The sequence below is a fragment of the Monodelphis domestica genome, chromosome 6, assembly GCF_027887165.1.
Source record: "Monodelphis domestica isolate mMonDom1 chromosome 6, mMonDom1.pri, whole genome shotgun sequence".
NCBI classification, from domain to species: domain Eukaryota; kingdom Metazoa; phylum Chordata; class Mammalia; order Didelphimorphia; family Didelphidae; genus Monodelphis; species Monodelphis domestica.
The window spans coordinates 129,148,737-129,170,559 of NC_077232.1; the positions used below are offsets into that span (position 1 = coordinate 129,148,737).

General features: G+C 34.8%; 1 protein-coding gene across 10 annotated transcripts in view; it reads right to left on the reverse strand.

Annotated features, from left to right (window-relative positions):
* The window catches only part of APBB2 (amyloid beta precursor protein binding family B member 2), a 416,082-nt gene that overhangs the window by 200,002 nt on the left and 194,257 nt on the right, over nt 1-21,823 (reverse strand). For all 10 annotated transcript variants that reach the window (XM_007496529.3, XM_007496524.3, XM_007496528.3 and 7 more), the window contains one exon: nt 8,374-9,192. In XM_007496529.3, the coding sequence (XP_007496591.1) occupies nt 8,374-9,192 (819 nt within the window). The remainder of the gene's footprint in view (nt 1-8,373; nt 9,193-21,823) is intronic.

Consider the following 21,823-nt stretch of genomic DNA (forward strand, 5'->3'; position numbering starts at 1 on the left):
ACCTGCCCTGTTCCTTTTAAGTTCTGAATTAGAGCAACCATTCCCAGTGGTAGCACTTATATTATTTGTTGATTCTTATATTGCTCTTCTTCATTAAAAAAAAAGACAAAAGTATTTTACTCTGGTCAGCTATGAGCCTGGACTTCCTTCTAGATGAACCATGCCATACCAATGGGAATGACTTGGTAGCATGTACTAAATTACTTTAATCTAGCACCCAGCAGGGACTTAATAAATGTTTGTTTAAATTTATTAATTCTCAATATACCAAAAATACTTTGAAAGAGAAGATAGTTTCTGCCACGGGGTCATTCTATGGCCTATTTATTCCCTATGATGGAAAAGAACTAGCAACAAATATCTTTAATAAAAGAAATAGAGAGCTTTTTTTTTTTTTTGTATTTCATACAGATTTTTATGGCTCTATACTGACTGCTTGAGAATTCTTGAGAATTTTCCAAAAGGAAATACCAATTTAGCAAAATAATGCCATCCTCATGTTCTCAGAGGGCGCCATTTTTAAAAGCACCACACTATACATCTTACCCTTAAGGTATAAAAATTCATTTGAGAAAACATTCTGTCTTGTACCACACAAGTACACTGTGTGTAGGAGCTATTTTAAGGAACTAACACATCTGTCTTCTTCAGCTCCTTCTGTCATGTCAGGGAACTATCCACTGTGATGGCATGAAGGCAAATGATTCTATAGCAGCATTCTGAAGATAAAATAAACATAGCAGGGGGCATTAGTAGAAACCAAATTTGCTCAATATCAAAGAATCTGAGAGGGAAAGGAATTTTTCTTAAAGACTATTCCACATTGAGTTTTTTTTCCCCTTAATTATTTTTTTTTTTAGTGGAGAATCCTTATTAGGAAAACAAAAATCAATTCAAAGTAGTAACACAATTACAAGACTAAAAATGCAGAGAGCTCTACTAGCCATATAGTCAGGACTCTGCTTTTGAGAACGGGGAGTGGACTTGTGATTTCACTGCAGGTAATGACTAATGAGGAAACTCCCCACTACCAAAACAAGGTACCAATTCCTCTACATTTTATAAAGTCAGAGAGTTTTGCCTAAGGCACTAATGGGGTCAAATAGCTTGTTTTGGATCATATAGTGTGTGTGTCACAGACAAAACTTGAACTCGCTTCCCAACCCTGAGATCCATACTCCCAAGTCCCACTTTACCACCTAACCAACATGTGATAGAGCCAAGCCTAGAACCCAAGCCTTCCCATTCCAGTTCCAGGGCTCTTTCTACCAGGGAGTCTGCCCTGATGAAGTACCGGTGAATGCCACGTTTACAAATTTGGTTTATGCAGACAATTGAGTCCAGAGAGATGGATGAAACCGTGGCAAAGAGGAAGAGTCCCTTCGGGGAAGGTTTCTTTGATTCAGTGCTGGGAGCTTTAAATGCCACCCCTTTATTATTACCTTCAAGTTCAAAATGATTTCCTCTCCTTAAAATGTTCAAAGGGTATTTTGCCTGGGCTTAGACTTCATCCTTAATTATATAGTATGTCATTTATGTCTAGGAATATACACCCTGTTGGACAGTAAACACGGATGGGGTCTTTTTTCTTGTTAGCTGCATAATAGGGTTTCAATGATAACTAAATTGCAAATAATGGAATTCACAATCTGGAACGACTTTTTAAAACAACCCATACCTTCTGTTCTAGCATCAGTTCTAAGTGTAGATTTTTAAATTAATTATTAAATTAATAAAAATTAAAATAAAAAATAATAATAAAATTAAAATTAATACCCAATACTCCAAGTATTATATTTATAAGATTTTATTAATAATAAACATGAAGCAAGAGAAGAAAAAACCTCAGTAAAGAAAACCCACTTTCCCAGCCTCGCACATGGGAAAAAGAGAGGGAGAGGGAGGAGTTACAAAAACATATACAAAAGTGAACAGGCAATGTGGTGGAGAAAGGAGAGGAATTCTGGGCAATCTAAAAGGAATTCTGGGGAACGTAGTTCAAAGGTAGAAAATTTTCACTTATACATAAGACTGAAGAGCAGCTGGGTCACACAGTGTGCGTGTCATTGGGTGATTGGGCTAAATGACTTGTCCAGGGTCATTCAGTTAGGAAATGGCTGAGACCAGCTATAAACTCAGGTCTACTCCAGACCTGGTGCTACCTAGCTATTTCTGAAGCAGCTTCTCATGAATTTGTCCATTTTTATGCTGCCAAGTGGGAGGCATTGTAATAGGCAAAATTCTGGACCAAGAGTTCTTGTGAATTATTCATTTTTATTTCAAGTACACAGGGACCATGGAAAATAACAGAATAGGATATCTGGACCTCTGCTCCAAAGACATCAAAGAAAGAGGAAAAGAACCTATACATATATAAATATTTTATAGCAATTCTTTTTGTAGTGACCAAGAACTGGAAACTACAGGGGTTCCCATCAATGGGTGAATGGCTTTACCAAATAAGATATATGAATGCAATGAAACACTATCATGCTATAAGAAATGATGAACAGGGGGAAGAGGGGGGAGTTTGGGAGAGACCTGGAAAAACTTGCATGAATTGCTGCATGAGGTAAATAAGAACCAGAACAATTTATGGTATTATAATAATGATGCAAAAATCAACAACTTTGAGAGACTTGAGAATTCCACTCAACCTAATGACCCATTATGATTCTGGAGCACCAAGGATGAAAACAACAGAGAGAAGATGGACTATGTGTGCAGAATGAAAGACACTGATGGACATAACCAAAGTGGGAATTTTTTTTGCTTAACTACATTACAACAGTTTTTTTTTTTGTCTCAGTTTCGTTTATAAAATAGGGGTTTGGTCTAGATGATTTCTAAGGCCCCTGAGTTCTTAAGTAAAAATCCTCTGATCCTACCACTTGAGCAAATTAGTTGGGACTGTATTAATTTCTGGTTGTAATTTATTAAACTCCAATATCCCAATCAATCTGTAATCTCATCAATAAGAGTATTACCATCCCCAGTGATTCAGATGACAACTCATCAATGTCTGCCCATCAGATATTGATGGTGTCCTATAAATTTACCACAGAGGGTATACTCATCACGTGGGTCAGGGGGAAGGTTCCTCTGGGTAGCTGAGACCGAACTCTGATGTCACACTGTTGAGTGGACATGACCTTGAGTTCTGGAAAGCTAGGATGTGGGGAGGGGGAGGGAGAGGAGGGCAGAAGCAATGCCCAATTCTACCAGGTCAGAAAGGCTTCCAATGGGATTTTGGCAAAAGTCAAGGTCATCCCTTCATCTACTGGCTGTTTGGGGATGAATTCTATGGTCCCCGCAATGCATTTAGGAAGTTCTTCAGCTCTCTTTCCTCTTAATTTCATTTGTAATAAAAGTTATTTTTACTTTCTTCTATTTCTACTGATATACTAATATATTGTTATATGAAATATACAAACTCTTTATGCAACTAGATAGGAATAATGAACTGCATGCATTTAAATGGGAAAAGATTCTCTCATATAATCAATGAGATATACTTTGAATTTCCCAGCCACATTGGGTAATATGGTCAGTGGAGTCAATTAAAATCAAATGTATTTTGCTTTTAGCTTTACATATGCCTCCTTATGACAACTGATGGATGCTCTGTGCGGTACTTCTCTAGTAATAGCTGCATTTACATAGCATTTTAAGTTTTATAATATGTTTTACAAATATCATCTCATTTAATCCTCACAACAACCCTGGGTTGTTATTATTTTCCCCATTTTAAAGATGAGGAATGAGGTTGAGTGACTTGCTCAGGTATACACAGCGTGTCTGAGGCCACATTTTAACTTGGGACTTCAGGACTAGACGGCCATTGCTATCCACCTCATTGACTAATGCACTTACTATAGTTAATTACCTGGGTCTGAGTTCTAACATTAATATAATATAATATAATATAATATAATATAATATAATATAATATAATATAATATAATATAATATAATATAATATAATATAATATAATATAATATAATATAATTATAATATAATTATAATATAATACAATATAATATATAAATTCTTGGAGGGAAGAGAAATGAAAGTCTTGTCTAACCCATGAGCCTAGAGAGAGTGCGTCACACGAGTATTTACCTAATAAACCCTGAAAATCTGGAGGCATGCAGGCACTAGTGTCCATCTAAAAGAAGTCATGACAAAATTGGAAAATGAAAGAATCATGAACATCAGAACTGCCATCTTTCTGCTGGAGCACACTAGTTTTAATTGCGTTGATCTGGTTGTAACCTTTGGAAATTCCAATAGTCTAATGGCTCCAGGACCTCATCAATCAGAGTATTATTTGGGGAGTTTAAGCAAAAGATCAAAGGGCTTGCAATCATCAACCAAAAGACCAAAGGATTGGCAGATTTCACTCTTTATCAGTTGTCTTAGCTATGCAACAAATCTATTAGAGTACAATATCTCAAATGAAAACAAATACAGTGGGCATATGTTGTATGATCAGAAGAAAATATATCTTTAAATCACACAGATGTGTTAGTGGCCTTTCAATTTCCAAGGGCAGGTCTGAATTTGTTGCCCTTTAGCTCTATATACCCCACTGGTTTAGTACCCAGGCTTACAACATTGTTTTCTTTTGCCTATTGAAATCCTATCTCTCCTCCTTCCACTCAGGTGACACTTTTTCCATGAGCCCCCTACCCTTTTATCCTTTGATTTAATTTTTAAATTATTTTTAATTTTACCAATTACACATTATAACAAATGTCCACACAAGTTTTCCTACGTTATATGGCCAAACTTATCTTCCTTCCTTCCCTTTCTCTCCTGGTGCTGGGCAAGTGATTCAATTTGTGTTATACATGTATTATCATGCAAAGCATATTTCTACATTGCTTATTTTTGTGAGAAATCTTATAAAACCCAAACCCTCCAAACATAAGCCCAAATAATCACTGAAAAAGCATATGCTTCCATCTGCATTTTGCTTCCAAAAGTTCCTTCTCTGGGGGTGGATAGAATTCTTTGTCATAAATTCCTCAGAATTGTCCTGGATAATCATATTACCAAAAATAGCTGTCTATCACGGTTGATCATTCCACAATATTGCTTTTATTGCGTACAGTGCTCACCTAGTTCTGCATCAGTTCACATAGTTCTTTATAGCTCTTTCCATCACTATCATACACCATAATTTGTTCAGTCATTCTCCAGTTGATGTTCATCCCTTTAATTTCCAATTCTTTGCCACCACAAAAAGAGCAACTATAAATATTTTTGAACAAGTAGTCCTTTCCCCCTTTTTAAAATCTCTCTAGGACATGAACCCTTTCTTGATACTACCAGACAGAAGAGTACTTACTTACCGCCTTCCTCAAAACTGCTATTGTCTCTGAACTTCCCTGGGCACTCAGTCACATTCTAACTTTGGATTAGAATATTTGAACTCATCTAATATCTAATCAGAAGGTTCTTAACCTCTTTTTTGTGTCATAGACCCCTTTGTCAGTCTGGTAGGGCATTCAGACCTCTGATGCTTTTAAATGAACAAAAAATATATCTTGGGTTACAAAGAAAACCAATTATAGTGAAATACAGTTATAAAAACAAAATTAAATTCATAGATCCAGCTGGAGAATTCTTGAACTATAGGAGTATAAACTTCTTCATGAGATCAATTTTATTATATTTTTATCTCCATTAATATTTCACACACAGAAGGAACTCAGTATAAAAATAATAATAGTAATAATAGTTAACATTTATGCAATGCCTACTATGTGACAGTAAATGTTTACTGACTCAAATTCAACTTCTGTATAACATCTCTGTTATGTTACCTCAAATCACAGAATAACCTTTTCTGGAATTTGTGGCTAGTTCAAAAGTAAAAATGGGGCACATGCCCAACAGTCAAGTTGAAACACAAACCTCACCTAAATCTAATCAACAATTGTTAATCTGATACATTCTATGCTAGAATATTACTAAAACCAACCAGGAAATCTCTGGCAAAGTCACTACTCTCATAGCAAAGAGATACAAATGATGACTATTTTAGGGGGAGGGGAATGCTCTAAATTCTTTTGAAGTTGACAGTATATTTGCTACTTTATAACTATATATAATAGTACTTTCTTTTTCAAAACTTACTTTTTATCTTAGAATCAGTACTATTATATTGGTTCCAAGGAAGCAGGGTGGCAAGGGCTAGGCAATGGGAGTTAAGTGACTTACCCAAGATCACACAGCTAGGAAAAATCCATAGATTTCTAAAGCCTAGTTAAGGATAGGCATTGATACTGTGATTTCATGTGTATACACTCCCAAATAAAGAAATTTTTTTCTACCAAATATGATAAGAGTCTATAGGGCTGAGAGCCACTCGCCAGGGTTCAATAAGCAAGATGTGACTAAAGAACTTGAACACAGATCTTCCACACTTCAAAACTCTCTGTCTACCACACAACACTACCTTTCTAGACCACAGAAAGGACGTTAAGATCATCTAAGTCCAACCCTTCCCTCATTTTACAGATAGGGTAATATAAAGCTTAAATAGTAAATGATTTGTTCATAGTCATAGTCATGGATAAACATCTGCCCAGGGAATAGAACCCTAGGACTCAGGATTGCCAATTCAGTGATTTTCTTTTCTACTCCATCAGAGTGCTTCCTATTTCCATCTTCTAGTACTCCTTTCCTGTATCCTTCAATGATCCAACAAAGACTACCTAAAACAAGCTTATAGAAAGAGATAATATATTAAATGTATGATGGGTTAAAAAAAAGTGTTGAAAAAGCTAGAAGAGAAAATAGCCAATCTCCCCTGCTATGCCCTCCATTTTTATTAGAAATAGCCTTGTACCTGGGAATGAATGAGCCCGGGGCACATAACCTCTCTTCTAAGTCAGACCACAAGAAGTCAGTATAAAAATGCCTTTTGAAAAGCAGACACAAACACTCTTGTGGTATAATACGTAACATATACCTGAAAATAGCATTTTAAAAGCACTATTCTTTAAGAATAATTTGTTATAAAACACCAGCATGTTCCACCTATTACCTGATAGTACAAATTTACCCTTTAACTTTCTGTCTGAGCCTTTTCTGAATTACTAGATTCTATGATCAGTCCTTCAAAAAGCAAGAAATGGAAGACAGTTCCTACCTGGAACAAGATGCCTGTTCCTTCAAGGTACAGTTTTGCCAATTTACTCATAAATAGTAGAACTATTCTAAATACTGTGAAGGGCCACTTCACATAAGGGGTTTTCTTTTCATTTAAATTATTAAATATTTTCATAAATGGAACCATATTACTTCAGATTATATACTATAACTTGAACAGGTTTAATGAGTCTAATAATGACTAGAGGTCATTATAAGAACTACTCCAAAGTCATCCTTAAGGAACAAAATGATTTGAAATGGACATAGTAATGTGTTTAAAGATCAAAGAGTTTCTGGAGGATTTTATAATTATCTGCTCTCATAAACAGGTTAAACCTTGCCATTATAAATTTAATTAATAATTAGATATTATTATAATAAAATAATTCTATAAATATAAATATATGTATAAATATAAATAAATAGTTCTGATTAATTAGATGAATATGGTATAAAAATCTATAAATATAAATATATGTATAACCACTCATTCAAATTAATAATTAATTAGATAAGTATGGTATAAGTAATTATAAATACAAATATATGTATAAAATGACTAACCACTCAAAATTCAAATAATTGTATGATAATTGCCATATAAATAATAATTCTTTATTATTATCTATAATTTATAATTTATGTAAATGGTAAATTCTAAAAATTCTAAAAATGTAAATATAAAATTAAAATAAATAGTAATTATTAAAGTATTTAGCAAATCCCATCTTTGAGTGAGCACCAAAATAAACCTTATCCCATTCCCCATCCAAAACATGACAAATATAAAATTAAGGTTTTGCTATATTTAGTGTTTTGAGGATTTGTTTCTTTTACCTACATACCAAACAAATGGTTCAAAGATAAAAAGTCAGAATGAAGACTGTGCAATACATATTTTTAACACGTATCATTTCACCCAATTTTAGCTTGGTAAAACCAGGAAATAAATTTCTCTGTTGGGCTAAGGCACTAGAACTTAAAGATATTATTAGGGGACAGCAAAGAGGCTCACTGGAGACAAGAAGGTCCTGGCCTCAGACACTTTCTGTCTGGATCACTTCACACCCATTGCCTAGCCCATAACCACCTTTCTGTCTTGGAACCAATACACAATATTGATTTTAAGATGATTGAAAAAAACAAAACAAAAATGAGAAAGATGTTACTATAATAACCCCATCCCGCCCCGCTCCCTGCAGTGGTACCTGCTTCATCTGGGGAGCTGGGTGATGCGCTGTCCTGGGATAACGTGGTCCAGCTGGATTCCTCGTCGCTGGGGGCAAGGTTCTGGATCCGGTGGAGAGCACAATCAGTCTTAGCCCCTGTTTTTGGATGGTCCTTCTTGGTCTCTGGGCTGGATGACACAGTGGCCACCTGACCGTCCTCCGGACTGGACTGATGCTTATTTGGTTTCCGTGGCAGCGCATCCCCGTTCCCAATCACGGTGGAAGCCTGGTCCTGGCTGCCCCCAGACTTCTCTTCCATCACCACATGGCTCTTCCCCAGGTTCTGTTCCAGTTCCCGGGCTGAGGTTTCCAGGTCTGCATAGTAATTGAGGAAGCTCTTGGTTCTCCTGGGCCGGGAAGGAAGGATTTCACACCCTGAGGAATCCTGGGGATTTGGCTCTTTCCCCTCTAACTTCTCAGAAGTGATGTTGATGACCGCGGTGGGGGAGACATTTTTGTTGGGATCCTGCGGTCCCTGTTGCTCGGCCGCCTTGCGGAGCTGGTTCTCCCCGTTCTTCACGAGCTTGATGTTGGCAGAACCATTTCCCAGGAGGGGCTGTGCGGCGGGATCGGAGAGCCCCATGGCTGTCTGAATATTAGTTAGTGCATATTTTTTCCGGCATTTGGGAGGTGTGCTGTTCTTGGTTTCGGTGTGTTTTATTTCAGCATTCAACAGTTCGTTATGGGAGGAGCGAAGATTAAGGGTGTTGGGTGGCGTGGCGGGGTTGTTTCTATTCACAACGTCTGTCGTGTTGCTGCTGGCCATAAACACTGCCAAGGTGTCTGCACTGGAGTCAACTAGAAAAGAGAGGGGAGAATGAATATCCATGAGGGGCTATGTTTAGGCTACTTAGCATATAGAGTGAACAAATGTTTCCATATATTAACTCATAAGAATTAACACTTCTCTCCAAGATAGATCTTTATTACATACAGCTGACTCATGTTCTCCCTCTCCTCCCCACCATTCATACTTCAAGTAGATCTAAGTAGGATGGAGGAACTACATAAATTCAATTCACACACAGAAATATGGGGATCGGGGCTCCAAGATTTTACATACGGCTAAAGCTATTTCTTCTACTCAAACATTGTTATCTCAGTCAAATAACAAACACTGCGATTTTATTGAAGCATTTTTTCCAAGACACTGAAATCTCTTTATAATCTTGAAAATTGCTCCTCACCTTTCAAAAAATGGACTTGGCTTCCCCTTTCTTTTGATGCTCCAGGGCATAAGAAAATTGTCAAGAAATCTTCTGGGACTCCTATTCCCTAATTAGCCTGAGAGGTCATTACTCAATGATATAGCCGAAGTAATTTTCTCAACTCTGCTTTGGAAGGACCTTATGAATGAGTGAGAAATAAAATACCCAGCAGAGCTCTTTGTGATTGTGTATACTCCTTTAACATTTTGCTTATGTGTTTCTGAGTCATATTTGTATTCATAAGTATTTTGAAGTAACTGCTTAAATTTATGTGGGGTTAAAAAAAAGACTAACACAAAAATCCACACAAGCACACACACAAACACACACAAGTCATTCATACCATGTATTTTGTGCCCTTGGCTATGTATGATATATTAGATTCTCAAACAGAATTTGAATATACTCCTGAAATGAAATACAGACTCAGCTGTTTGCCAGCATCATATGCCCTCTCAGAACTCCTAGGAAACAACTTGACAGCTGCATTTATCTCAAATATGGCTTTTGCTTTATGTGATTTATTCCATGTGTTTTACAAGGATAGAAGATAATAAAATGGGCTACTGAAGAATTACTAAGTACCAAGCTTTTTGCAGCCTGTTGGGAATTACTTTTCCCTTAATTCTTATCTGATCCATTGTGGATCCTTTTTTTAGATTGTTCCTATTAACAGGAAACCAGAAACAGAATGGAGCCTTGGCATTCCTGAAATACCTGTGAGAGACCAGACTACCCTTTCCTTTCCTCAGGCAAAAGAGAAGCACAAAGCCATGACAAAGTGGGGAAGGAACTTTCTCAGTGTAGGCAGATGCAATTTTGTTTATCTATTGCCATTCTGAGGAAGGTTTTCCTTATACTTAAGGTAGAATATCTATTCCCCCCCCCACAAAAAATCTATTTTGAATTTCATCCAGTGGAGGTCAAGGTTTTACTGAAATGCATGGACCATCAGGGTAGAGTGTTAAGAATATTACAGTTACAAAGCCACAGTTTACAATACAGTTAGAAATTCCTCCAGAGACTGCCTTTTTCGAAAACAAATTTTTTTTCAATTAAAAATCTGTATTCTGTATCTCCTGTCTTCCTCGCCTTTAAGAAAAAAAGATGAAATCCTTATAATAAATATGCATAATCAAGTAAAACCAACTCATGAACTAGCCAAGTCTAAAAAAATAAATTATCTGTACCCTGAGTCTAGCATTTCTGGATATTACTGCATTTTTTTTTATCACTCAGAAATTTTAATGACATTAAAGCAATACTATGATCTCAAGAATTGTTTTCTATCTAGTTGTTATTAAGGAGAAGTTTTGCTTACTTTATTAGTAATCACATTTGTTTTCCTCCAGGATATTATTTCCCTTCCTAAGTTTTCTACAATGTTTTTAAAAATGATTTTATATGCTGGTAACTGATATCCTCTTTTATACCCAAGCTGTCAGTAATTCATATTGCCTTTATCACATTTCTAAAAGTTCTTTTGGTTGTAAATTATAGTTTTAGAAATTGACTACTTTGTTACTCAAATGAAAAAGCTCCATATGAAGCCTTTCCACAATGAAAGCATGAAAACAATCTGGCTACTAATACTTCATAAAGAAATCACTTACTGGATAAATGAAGATTAATTCTCAAGGGAAAGGCCATTGAGGAAACTAAACTGTGGTATAGCTTAGGACCTCAAAAGACAACAATGAACTCAAAACAATTACAAGGAAAACCTCAAAGAAAAATGTTAATTGGATACTAGCCCAACAAGAATTCCTGGTATTTTCAAAATCAAGTAAGAGTGATAGAAGAAATATTAGGTAAAGAAATTACAGTAAAAGAAGAAACTTATGAAAAAGCAATTAATACTTTGGTAAAAAGGAGCACAAAAATACTGAAGAAATTAATATTTTTTAAAATATGGAACTAGCAGCCTAGAGTTAGGAGCATCTGGGTTCAAATCTGACCTCTGACACTTCCTAGTTATTTGTGCTTAACACCACTTGCCTAGTTCTTGCCCTTCTTTTCTAGAATTGTCACTAGGACAGAAAGTAAGGGTTTCTTTTAAAAAAAAAAACAAGAGAATTAGTCAAATGGAAAAAGAGATCCAGAATTTCACTGAGGAAAAATAACATCTTTTTAAAAAGATGAAATTTTAAAAATGGAAAATGAGGTTCAGAAATTCACTGAAGAAAAGAATTACTTAAAAATTAGAATTGGGCAAGTGAAACTTAATGACTCAATAAGACATCAAGAAAAGCTAAAACAAAGTTAAAAAATGAAAAAAAAACAGAAGAAAATGTGAAATAACTCATTGGAAAAATAACTGAACTGGAAAATAGGTCAAGGAGAAATAATTTAAGAATTATTAGACTACTTGAAAGTTATAATAAAGAAAGTCTAGCATTATATTTAAAGAAATTATCAATTATCAAAATATACAGGTGTGAATAAAGAGGTAAAATAGTAATTAAAAGAATCCATCTATCACTATCTGAAAAAGACCCCAAAGTGAAAATTCCCAGATATATAATAGTCAAATTCTGAAGATCTAAGTCAAAGAGAATATATTTCAAGCAGCCAGACAGAAAATTATTCAAATATCATGGAGCCACAGTCAGGATCACAAAAGATTAAATAGCTACCACATTAAAGGAGTCAAGGGATTATAATATGATATTACAGAAGGAAAAAGAGCTGGGATTACAACCAGGAATGCCTACTCAACAAAACTAAGGATAACTGTTTAAGGAAAGAGAAATGGACATTTAATAAAATAGAAGACCTAAAAGCATTTCTATTGAAAAGGCTAGACTGAATGGACAATTTGACTTCCAAATATAAGACTCAAGAAAAGTATAAAAAGGTAAATGGGAAATAGAAATCATAAGGGTATAATAAATTTATACTGTTTAGCTTTGTATCTGGCAAAATGACATATGTAACTCCTAAGAATTTTATTATTATTGGGGCAATTAGAAGGATTCTACTTAGAAGGTGGGGAAGCAAATCAGTTATGATGGGACAATTTTAAAAAATGGATAGATGAGAAAGGGGTGTGCTCTTGAAGAAGGGGAAAGGGAGAGGAAGTATGATGGCAATTATCTCACAAAGAAGAGTTAGACAAGGAAGAATTTTTCAGTGAAAGGGAAAATTATTGAGGGTTGGGGGAAAGGGAGAAGATGGCAATTCTTGAATTTCATTCACATCTAAACTGGATCAAAAAGGGGAAAATGTATATACATATTCAATTGTTAAATGGAAACTATCTTAACCATCAAGGAAGAAAGAAGGAAAGGAGATAAGACAAAGGGGTTAATGATAAAAGAGAGGACAGATAATAGAAAGCAATAGTCAGAAGCAAGACAGAGTTTAGATAAGGGACAGGATAAAAAGAGAGAGGATAATCAGAAGAAAACAGGATGAAGAAAATGGGCAGTTCACAATCATAACTGTGAATGTTAATGGGATGAACTCACCTATAAAACAAACAAATAGCAGCATGGATCAGAAACTAGAATCCAATAATAGCAATCATGATTTTGGACAAAACAAAAGCAAAAATAGACCTAATTAAAAAAGATATATAAGGAAAATACATCTTGTAAAAGACACTAGAGAAAATGAATTGGGCATGCAACTATGTAAACTCGAAAAAGAAAAGATTAGAAATCCTCAATTAAACACCAGAGTGGTAATCTTCAAAATGAAAGGAGAGATTTTAAAAAATAACTAATAAATAAATTAGAAGTTGGTTTTATGGGAAAAAAAGATAGCCCACTGATTAATTTTATTTAAAAAAGAAATAAGAAAATCAAATTACTAGTATAAAGATTGAAAAGGGTTAATGCATCACTAATGAAGATGAGATAGAGCAATTATTAGTTTTTTTACTCAGTTATATATGCCAGTAAACTGACAGTCTAAGTAAAATTAAATATTTACTCAAATGTAAGCTATTCGGGTTAACAGAAGAAATAGAAGACTTAAATAACCCTATCTTAGAAAAACATTTACCATCTATTGATCTATGCTTCATTTATCTCATATGTAATAATTTAAGTCATCTTTCCAGTTCAATTGCAAATTCATTGAGAACAGGATATGACTTTACTTTCATTAATATCCCCAGCATTTAGCACATACCTGGTGTAAGTACTCAATAAATACTTTTTGATTAATTGTTTGGAGTAGCCCCAATAGCAATTTGAGCAACCTAAGTGATAGAAATAGTCATCTTTTTAAGGAGTGATTAAGTGATTTTTTTGTTTTAAAAAGGACTAAGGTCATGAGAAGGGAATATGGATTCTGGAGTAATATAGATAAAAATATTTGGGAATTTGGATTTGGATACTTTTACAGATATAAAGTAAATTCTTAGGATTTCTACCTTATAATATCCTTCTAACCTAGACAATAATTTGTCACCAATTCTCTGAAACCAAAAAACCTACAAATAAGAAACAAGTGTTTTGTTTAGTTCCATCAAATGTTTTAATAGAATAACCTGACAACATATTATTATAGATTAGAAAACCACAGTTTATACTGCTAAAATATTAAAATCTGATGACAATTTTATTTTTTCCTCCATAAAAATTAAATGTCTGAAAACAAGTTCTAAAAGAGAAGTTTGATGGAAATTTACCTGCAAAATTTCAAAGGTGACCAATGAACTCATTCTAAAATAGACACAAATTGTTCTTGAAAAGAAGCATATTTATAACACTGGAATCATGTGCCTTCATTTAGATGTCATCCTCAGACTGAAAAAAACACTTCCTTTGATATCTTAGCTTAAAAAAGAGGCTGATACTAAAGATTTCTGATAACCATGTTTTTGACATACAAGAATAAAAATAGGGAAACCCAATTTGCCCTGGATTTTCCTTTCAGTATCATACAATTGAAACCTGTTTTTAACACAAAAATGAGAACCCAAAATGAGAGGAATTGTCATGATGTGATATTATTAGGTCTTGTTTCTTTTGTCTTTCCTATAGCAAAAGTAAATCCTAAGATTCTATTTTATCCACATCACATATCTTTTTTTTTATGACCTTAGTCCTCATTTTTTTTCTTTTTTTTTTAACTGCTGTATGTCAACTTTAAAAAAGAGAGCTACTTTTATCCCGTAGGACCATGTCAGCATCCCAGTGGAGAGATGGTTGTTGGAATTACATTAATCAGTAAGATCCTAAAATGAGACAAATTATTTAAAATCCCCAATTCATAAGCACTCTCCATTCTTGGATCATACTGCCCTCCTTACCTCTGCCCTGTAGAATCCCTTACTTCCTTCAAGATTCATCTTGAAATACCATATCTGATCTTTCTTATCTCTTCAACTACTAGAACCTTCATTCCCTGAAGTATCTTATATTTATTTAGTATTTGTTTTGTGTATACTTCTATATGGTCAAGCTATCCTTTATAATATACTATATACTTCTTGAGAGCAAAAGCTGTTAAAATTTTGCTTCTTATTTCCAGTACTCAACTAAGTGTGCCTCACACATTGTAGGCACCTAGTAAATTCTTGATGATTCGGGGGAAAAAATTCAAAGATATGTAATTATATGACTTTTAAAAAACCTTTGTCTTCCATCTTTGAATCAAAATTGTGTATTGGTTTCAAGGCAGAAGAGTGGTAAGAACTAGGCAACAAAATGGATTAAGTGACTTGTTCAGGGAAACACAGGAAATATCTGAGGCCAAATTTGAATCCAAGACCACTAATCTCTAGGCCTGGCTCTCAATGGACTAAGCCACCCAGCTTCCCCCATTAATTAATTAAATAATTATTTATTTAATTATACTTAATTAAAATATAATATATTTCACATATATTATAAATATATATATTTATGTTATAAATAAAATCAAAATTAATATCTTAATGCTAGAAACATTGCAACAGTTTTGGGAAACACATAAACATGGACCCAGGACACAACAAAAGACTTAGGGGAAAGACTCCAGGGTCCTAGATGAGTTCTTTATGAGAAATGTTTAACAGAAATTACACAAGAAAAGGCATGGAGGAATTGGAATCTTTACTGATAGAGGGAATAAATAGTTATAAATCTAAGCCTTCCCAAATGCTCAACTTTAGGAGCTTGGACCAGCTTAGTTCATGAACCTTAGCTCAGAATTTGTATTTGGTTTTGCTAACAGAGACACAATCTTGAGAAAGAGAAGGAACTTCAGAGGTGAGTAATTGAGATATTGTTAACTCACACCAGAATTAGAATCTACCCTGTCCTAATCCTAAGAACTGATTATCTAGCCTTTGTTTGAAGAACTCTTATGAGAAGTCAAGTCACTCACCAAGCATTTCTACGTGCTAAGTCTGGAGATCAAAGAAACACAAAGACGGTCTGTGCTCTCAAGGAGCTCCCATTATTTTGAGGGAGAAAACAATTAAATAACTATGTTCATACATTCAAAATATAAGGAGAAGGGTAAGAATATAATTTCAAAGGAGGAGTCACTATGTCAAAAGAGGAGGATCTGGAGAAGAGCCTTTTACAGAAGGTAGGCTTTGAGGGAAGCCAGGGATTTAAAGTAGAAATAAAGATGGCGGGTGGGCCAAGCTGGAATGGAGTGGAGCAGTGGCAATCAGAGCAAAGGTAAGGAGATGGGAGTCGAGGTATTGTATGTAAACAAGCAGATGTTGGATGCTGGATTATAGTAAATGCAGAGGAGGATCAAGTATAAGAAACCTGGAAAGATTGGAAGGAAACAAGCTGGGAAGAGCTTTGGATGCCAGAAGACTTTATACTCAAGTGAAGAGATAATTAAGAGTTAAAAGGAGGATGACAAGGATAGACACATGCTTTGGCACTTGAATGAAGGGTGTTCCTGGCACAGTGCCAGGCACATAGTAGGCACAATAAATGCACGTTGGTTGAGTGAGATTAGAGTGGGACCAGAATTCAGGCAGGGATGCCAATCTGTAAGCTACCAAAATAGTTCACCAGAGACATGAAGAGAGCCTGAAGAAGGAAGTAACTGCGCAAGGGCAAAGAAAGAGACCCTGCCACTATCTTAAAGCAGCCCATTCTGCTTTAAAGTACTTCTAATTGTTAGGAAGTTTTCCCATATATCAAGTCTAAATCTATCTCTAGATAACTTTCACCAACTATTTTTACCCTAGGGTGCCAAGAATAAACCCAATCCTAATACAACTAGATTAGCTAATCAAGCTAGACACCCCAAACTCCTTCAATTAAAATGACTCCGAGGCAATGCCCAACTACTCAACACTCTATGGCATATCCACCTCCCTTCTAAAACATGGTCTCCAGAGCTCAGCAGAGCACTCCGTGTATGGTGTGAGAAGGGCAGCATACCCTGGGACTTCTAACTCCTTCACCCCGGATACGATGCAATCTAAGGTCATGCTAGCTATTTTTGGCTGCTGTGTCATACTACTGAATCATATGGAGCTTACATGTTCATTAAATCTCCAGATCTTTTAAAGTTGAACCGCCATCTGGTCATACTATGCCCATCTTGTGCTTGTGATTTTGATTTTCTGAAACCAAATGTAAGACTTTATACTTAGCCTTCCTAAATTTTATCTTATTACCTCTGTCAAGCTGTTTTTTGAACCTAACTTTGCCATGAAACATGTCAGCCATCCTTCCTAAATTTGTATCCTCTGCAAAATTTGATAAGTATGCCACCTTCGATGCCTTTTCTTCCAATGTATGTGTAAAAAATGTTAAATGAACTAGGACCAAGGAGACATCTGAGATCAAATTGAACCAGTCATGATTACTCTTCCATGATTATTATTCAAACAATTACAAATCCATCTAATTTTTTTTCTTCATAAAAATAGTATGAGAGTCTTTGTCATATATCTTGGTAAAATCTTGGTAAACTTTAATCTGTAATCTTCTTGGACAACTATTCTAGCCACCCTGTCAAGAAGGGAAGGGAAATCTGGCATAATCTATTTTTTTATGGATGTGTGTAATACTGAATCACAAGATCATAAAGATGTTTGATAACTCTTAACTTACTGTCAATATATTCTAAAATGGTTGAAGAAATTGTAGTTATACCTTTAGGTATTGCAGAACACTCTCTCCCCTTTTCTTTTCTTTTCTTTTCTTTTCTTAGCTTTTTAACTCTTGCTTTCCATCTTAGAAACATTACTGTGTATTGGTTCCAAGGCAGGAGAGTAGTAAGGTCTAGGCAATGGGCATTAAGTGACTTACCCAGGGTCAGAAAGCTAGGAATATCTGAGGCCAAATTTAAACCCAGGACATCTTGTCTCTAGGCTCTCAATACACTGAGCCACATAGGTACTATCAGAAGGTTTTCTAAGGACTTTTCTCCATTTCTGCAGTATACATTTAGTTCTCTAATAAAAGATCCCTGACTCTTTCAAAATTCTGGAATATAGTTCTGTTCTCCTGGATTCTCACCTTCCTCTTCAGCTACTGTTTCTAGTCCCTGTTAACCATCTTCTATTCTGTTCTTTCTAGTCTAAAGACCATTCTCTTTAGTAAAACAAAACAAAAAACAAAGCTAAATAGTTCTACTTTCTTTCAATCATCTGCTGGACCAATGACTGGTCCATCAACTAATTCTGAATAGCAAACTCATCCTTTTCTTTAATCTTAGTCATTTTATCAATTTGGAGAAAAAAAAAATCTACCACCACACTATTACCATTCCTTCTGATGATTTGGCTCATTTTAAGTTTTAGCACAACACAGAATTCTTAAAGAACCTCATCACGTTTCTGTATTAATTCTCAAATTATCTGCCTTTGCTTACTTAGTTTGTATATTGTCTTTTTAAAAATTTAAATGGACTGATAGCATTAGTTTAAGTTTCCTTTCTACTTTGGGCAAAGGGACACTAGTAACCTTGTGACCTACTAATTTGATACTTTTCTCATCTTTCTTTTAACTTCTGGTCACCCATAATGTAGTGGATTTTGGGCCCCAGACTATACTGGTAGAGTCCTTAGACTCAGTTGTAAAGAGTTTATATGAGTTATTTTATAATACTAAAGATCTCTAAAGTCAGGTTTAGCTCTAGATTCAAGAAAAGAGAAAAATCAGGAGTATATGGGCAAAAGAAGGCTAAAACCACAAAACATACTTTTGAATAAAAAAGAAGAAAAGTCACACTAAGTAACACTAAATTAGCCAAGGTCTTCTTATATGCTAGGAACCTATAATATTTTCCAGCCAATCTATCACATGAAAACTTCACTGGCATATTGGAATATAACCAGGCTTAGATTCCCCCTTTACATGAAACACCATGACCATCAAATCCATCTCAATTTCTCTTTGTTTTTCATTAGAACTAAAAAAAATATTCCTTTAGAAGATCTTATATCTTTTCCAATAATATTGTGACTCTCAGCATTTGTATTAGGCTTGTGGTTGAACTATATTTTGCAGAGCCCCACCTATTCACACGTCTTAATATTTTCTTTGTTTTGGCTAACTTCCACTTAAAAAAAAAAATGTTTTACTGTCTTACTGTTGTATAAAGTCCTGGGAATGAAGGGTTTGGAACTAGGTCTCACAGTTTTAAGGAAGTAAAGTGAATTGAAGTTTTTCCTCTTAGGAAGGAGAGGTGAAATGTGTCTGGTTTCCTGAAGTTATTCAGGAAAGCAAATGCCAAGTGGTCACACCCTCTCCATTGGAAAAATGGTCTAAAACTATGACTTTATGGCTTTAAACATTAGAAAATTATCAAAGCATTTTGATAAAAGATTTTTTTATAAAAAGAATTTAATTTGATAAAAGAAAAATGCTAGAAAGAAAGCAAATTTCTATCTGCTGGGGAATGCCTCAACAAGTTGTGGTACATGAATGTAATATAATATTACTGTTCTTTAAGAAAGGATGACAATGATGAATACAAAAAAACCTAGGAAGAACCACAAAAGCTGATCCCAAATAAAGTAAGCAGAATTAGGAAAACAATATCTATGGCTACAAAAATATAAATAGAAAAGATAACTATTAAATAATCCAAACTAAATACTGTAATTATTATAATCAACAAAGAATATACCTCCTTCCTTCTCTATAGCAGTAAGGGAAGATGGATATGGAACACTGTATACAATAACAGATTTGGTTAATCTGTTGGTTATTTTTTTCTGGATTTTTTTCCTTCATCTTTTTATTCTTTGTTAGAAGAGATGGCTCTTTGGGAGGTAAAAAAAAGGAAGAGGCATATACTAGGAAATGATATCAGTATTGATAAATTGATTTATATCAGTATTGATGAACATTTAAAAAAATAGTCATAGGGGGCTGCTGGGTGGCTCAGCGGAATGAGATCCAGGCCTAGAGACAGGAGTTCCTGGGTTCAAATCTGGCCTCAGACACTTTCCAACTGTGTGAACCTGGGCAAGTCACTTAACCCCCATTGCCTTACCATTCTTCTGCCTTGGAGCCAATACACAGTATTAACTCCCAAGACAGAAGGTAAGGGTTTTTAAAAATGATCATAACATTAGCTTTGGTCATGAACCAAAGGCTACATGAGATTGAAATCAAAGAATTTATATGCTCAGAAGGGGGTGTGATATCCCTTCCACCCTTTAACCCTTCCTAAAACTAGATTATATAAATGATTTCAGCATCTTACTGTATACTCCTTTTACCCCATCCTGGATACCTCAGTTTGGACTTCTGAGGAAGGTCGTACAGTAGATATATTCATAATGGCATTTTTTGTTGTTGGCCTGTTTTATTATAACAAAATGTCCAAATGAATGTTACTCCCACTTCAAAATAGTAACTGTCCTTGATAAGTTAGCCTTGGTAATAATGCTACCAATACTAAAAAGATATCCATAAATCCTCCTTTCAAAGTTCCATTTGATCTTCTAATAATTGTCTTTTGCCATTCCTCAATATTGAAATGGATTTTATTTTTGGAAAAAATGGGGAAAAAAAAACACCCCAAAACATCTGAATAAAGCCTACAATAAGGGGGATAATAAAGCTGAGGGATTATCTTTTCAATAAAAAAAAAATGAAGCATGAAGATAAAACTTGACTTGGCCAAGCTATTTTACTTCCAAGACAAAAAACAAAAGAAATAATCTAAGTTCTACACGAAGAGATAGAAAAGAGAAACTGTGGGAATCATTGAAGAAATATTAGTAGAGACATTCTGGAAAGCAATTTGAACTATTCTGACAAAAGTTATCACATCTTTTGCCCCACCAATGTCACCACTAATCCTAGAGTCTAAAGGAAATTTGACTGATTTTCTTATATAAATTCCTTGAGACTATCCTGCTTTTTCTTCACATCCTCAACCCTACGGTAGTGTCTAGTATCCTTAATGCTTATTGTTTGACTAATTCATTGTGTGTCTCAAACTGGATCCTGAGGCCATTCCAAATAAGCTCCTAAAATATTACTTTAAAGTGGTATTATCATTGGAATGGATGGATAATGTCTTAAGACAACTAAAGAGAGAACATCCATTTAATGTTCCAGTATACTTATCTATTTATTTAGATAGATAGATAGATATAGATATAGAGATAGAGATAGATATAGATACAGACACACACTTTATGTCCTTTATAGTTAACAAGCCTACAAGCATGGTGACCCTTGGTAAAAAGTTGCCCTCCTGATTTTCATTCTTGACCTCTCCATGGCTTAAGGTTTATCAATCTTTATGTAAGCAGGAGAGATCCAGCAGGGGCTTCCTTTTTCCTGGTTAAAGAATCAGACTTTTGGGTGCTACACATAAAGAAAAAAAATATGATTACCATTTTTTATCTTGTATGTTTCTTTAAACTATAAATCAGGGTCCTGGAACCCTATTATTATTGTTATTTTTAAATTTTATTTAATTGATTAATTAAGAAAACTTTTCCATGGTTACATAATTCATGTTCTTTCCCTCTCTTCCTCCCTCCCACCTCCTGAAGCCAATGTGCAATTCCACTGGGTTTTACATGTCATTGATCAAGACCTATTTAATATTTGCACTAGGGTGATCTTTTAGAGTCTACATCCCCGATCATATCCCCATCAAATCATGTGATCAAACAGTTATATTTCTTCTGTGTTTCTACTCCCACAGTTCTTTCTCTGGATGTGGATGAACCCTATTATTATTAACTGTAAACCTATTAAAACAAATTAAAAAAAAAACCTCTGGGTTATTAGAAGAGAATCACAGGGAATAGCAAACAGTAATTTTTCCATAATCAA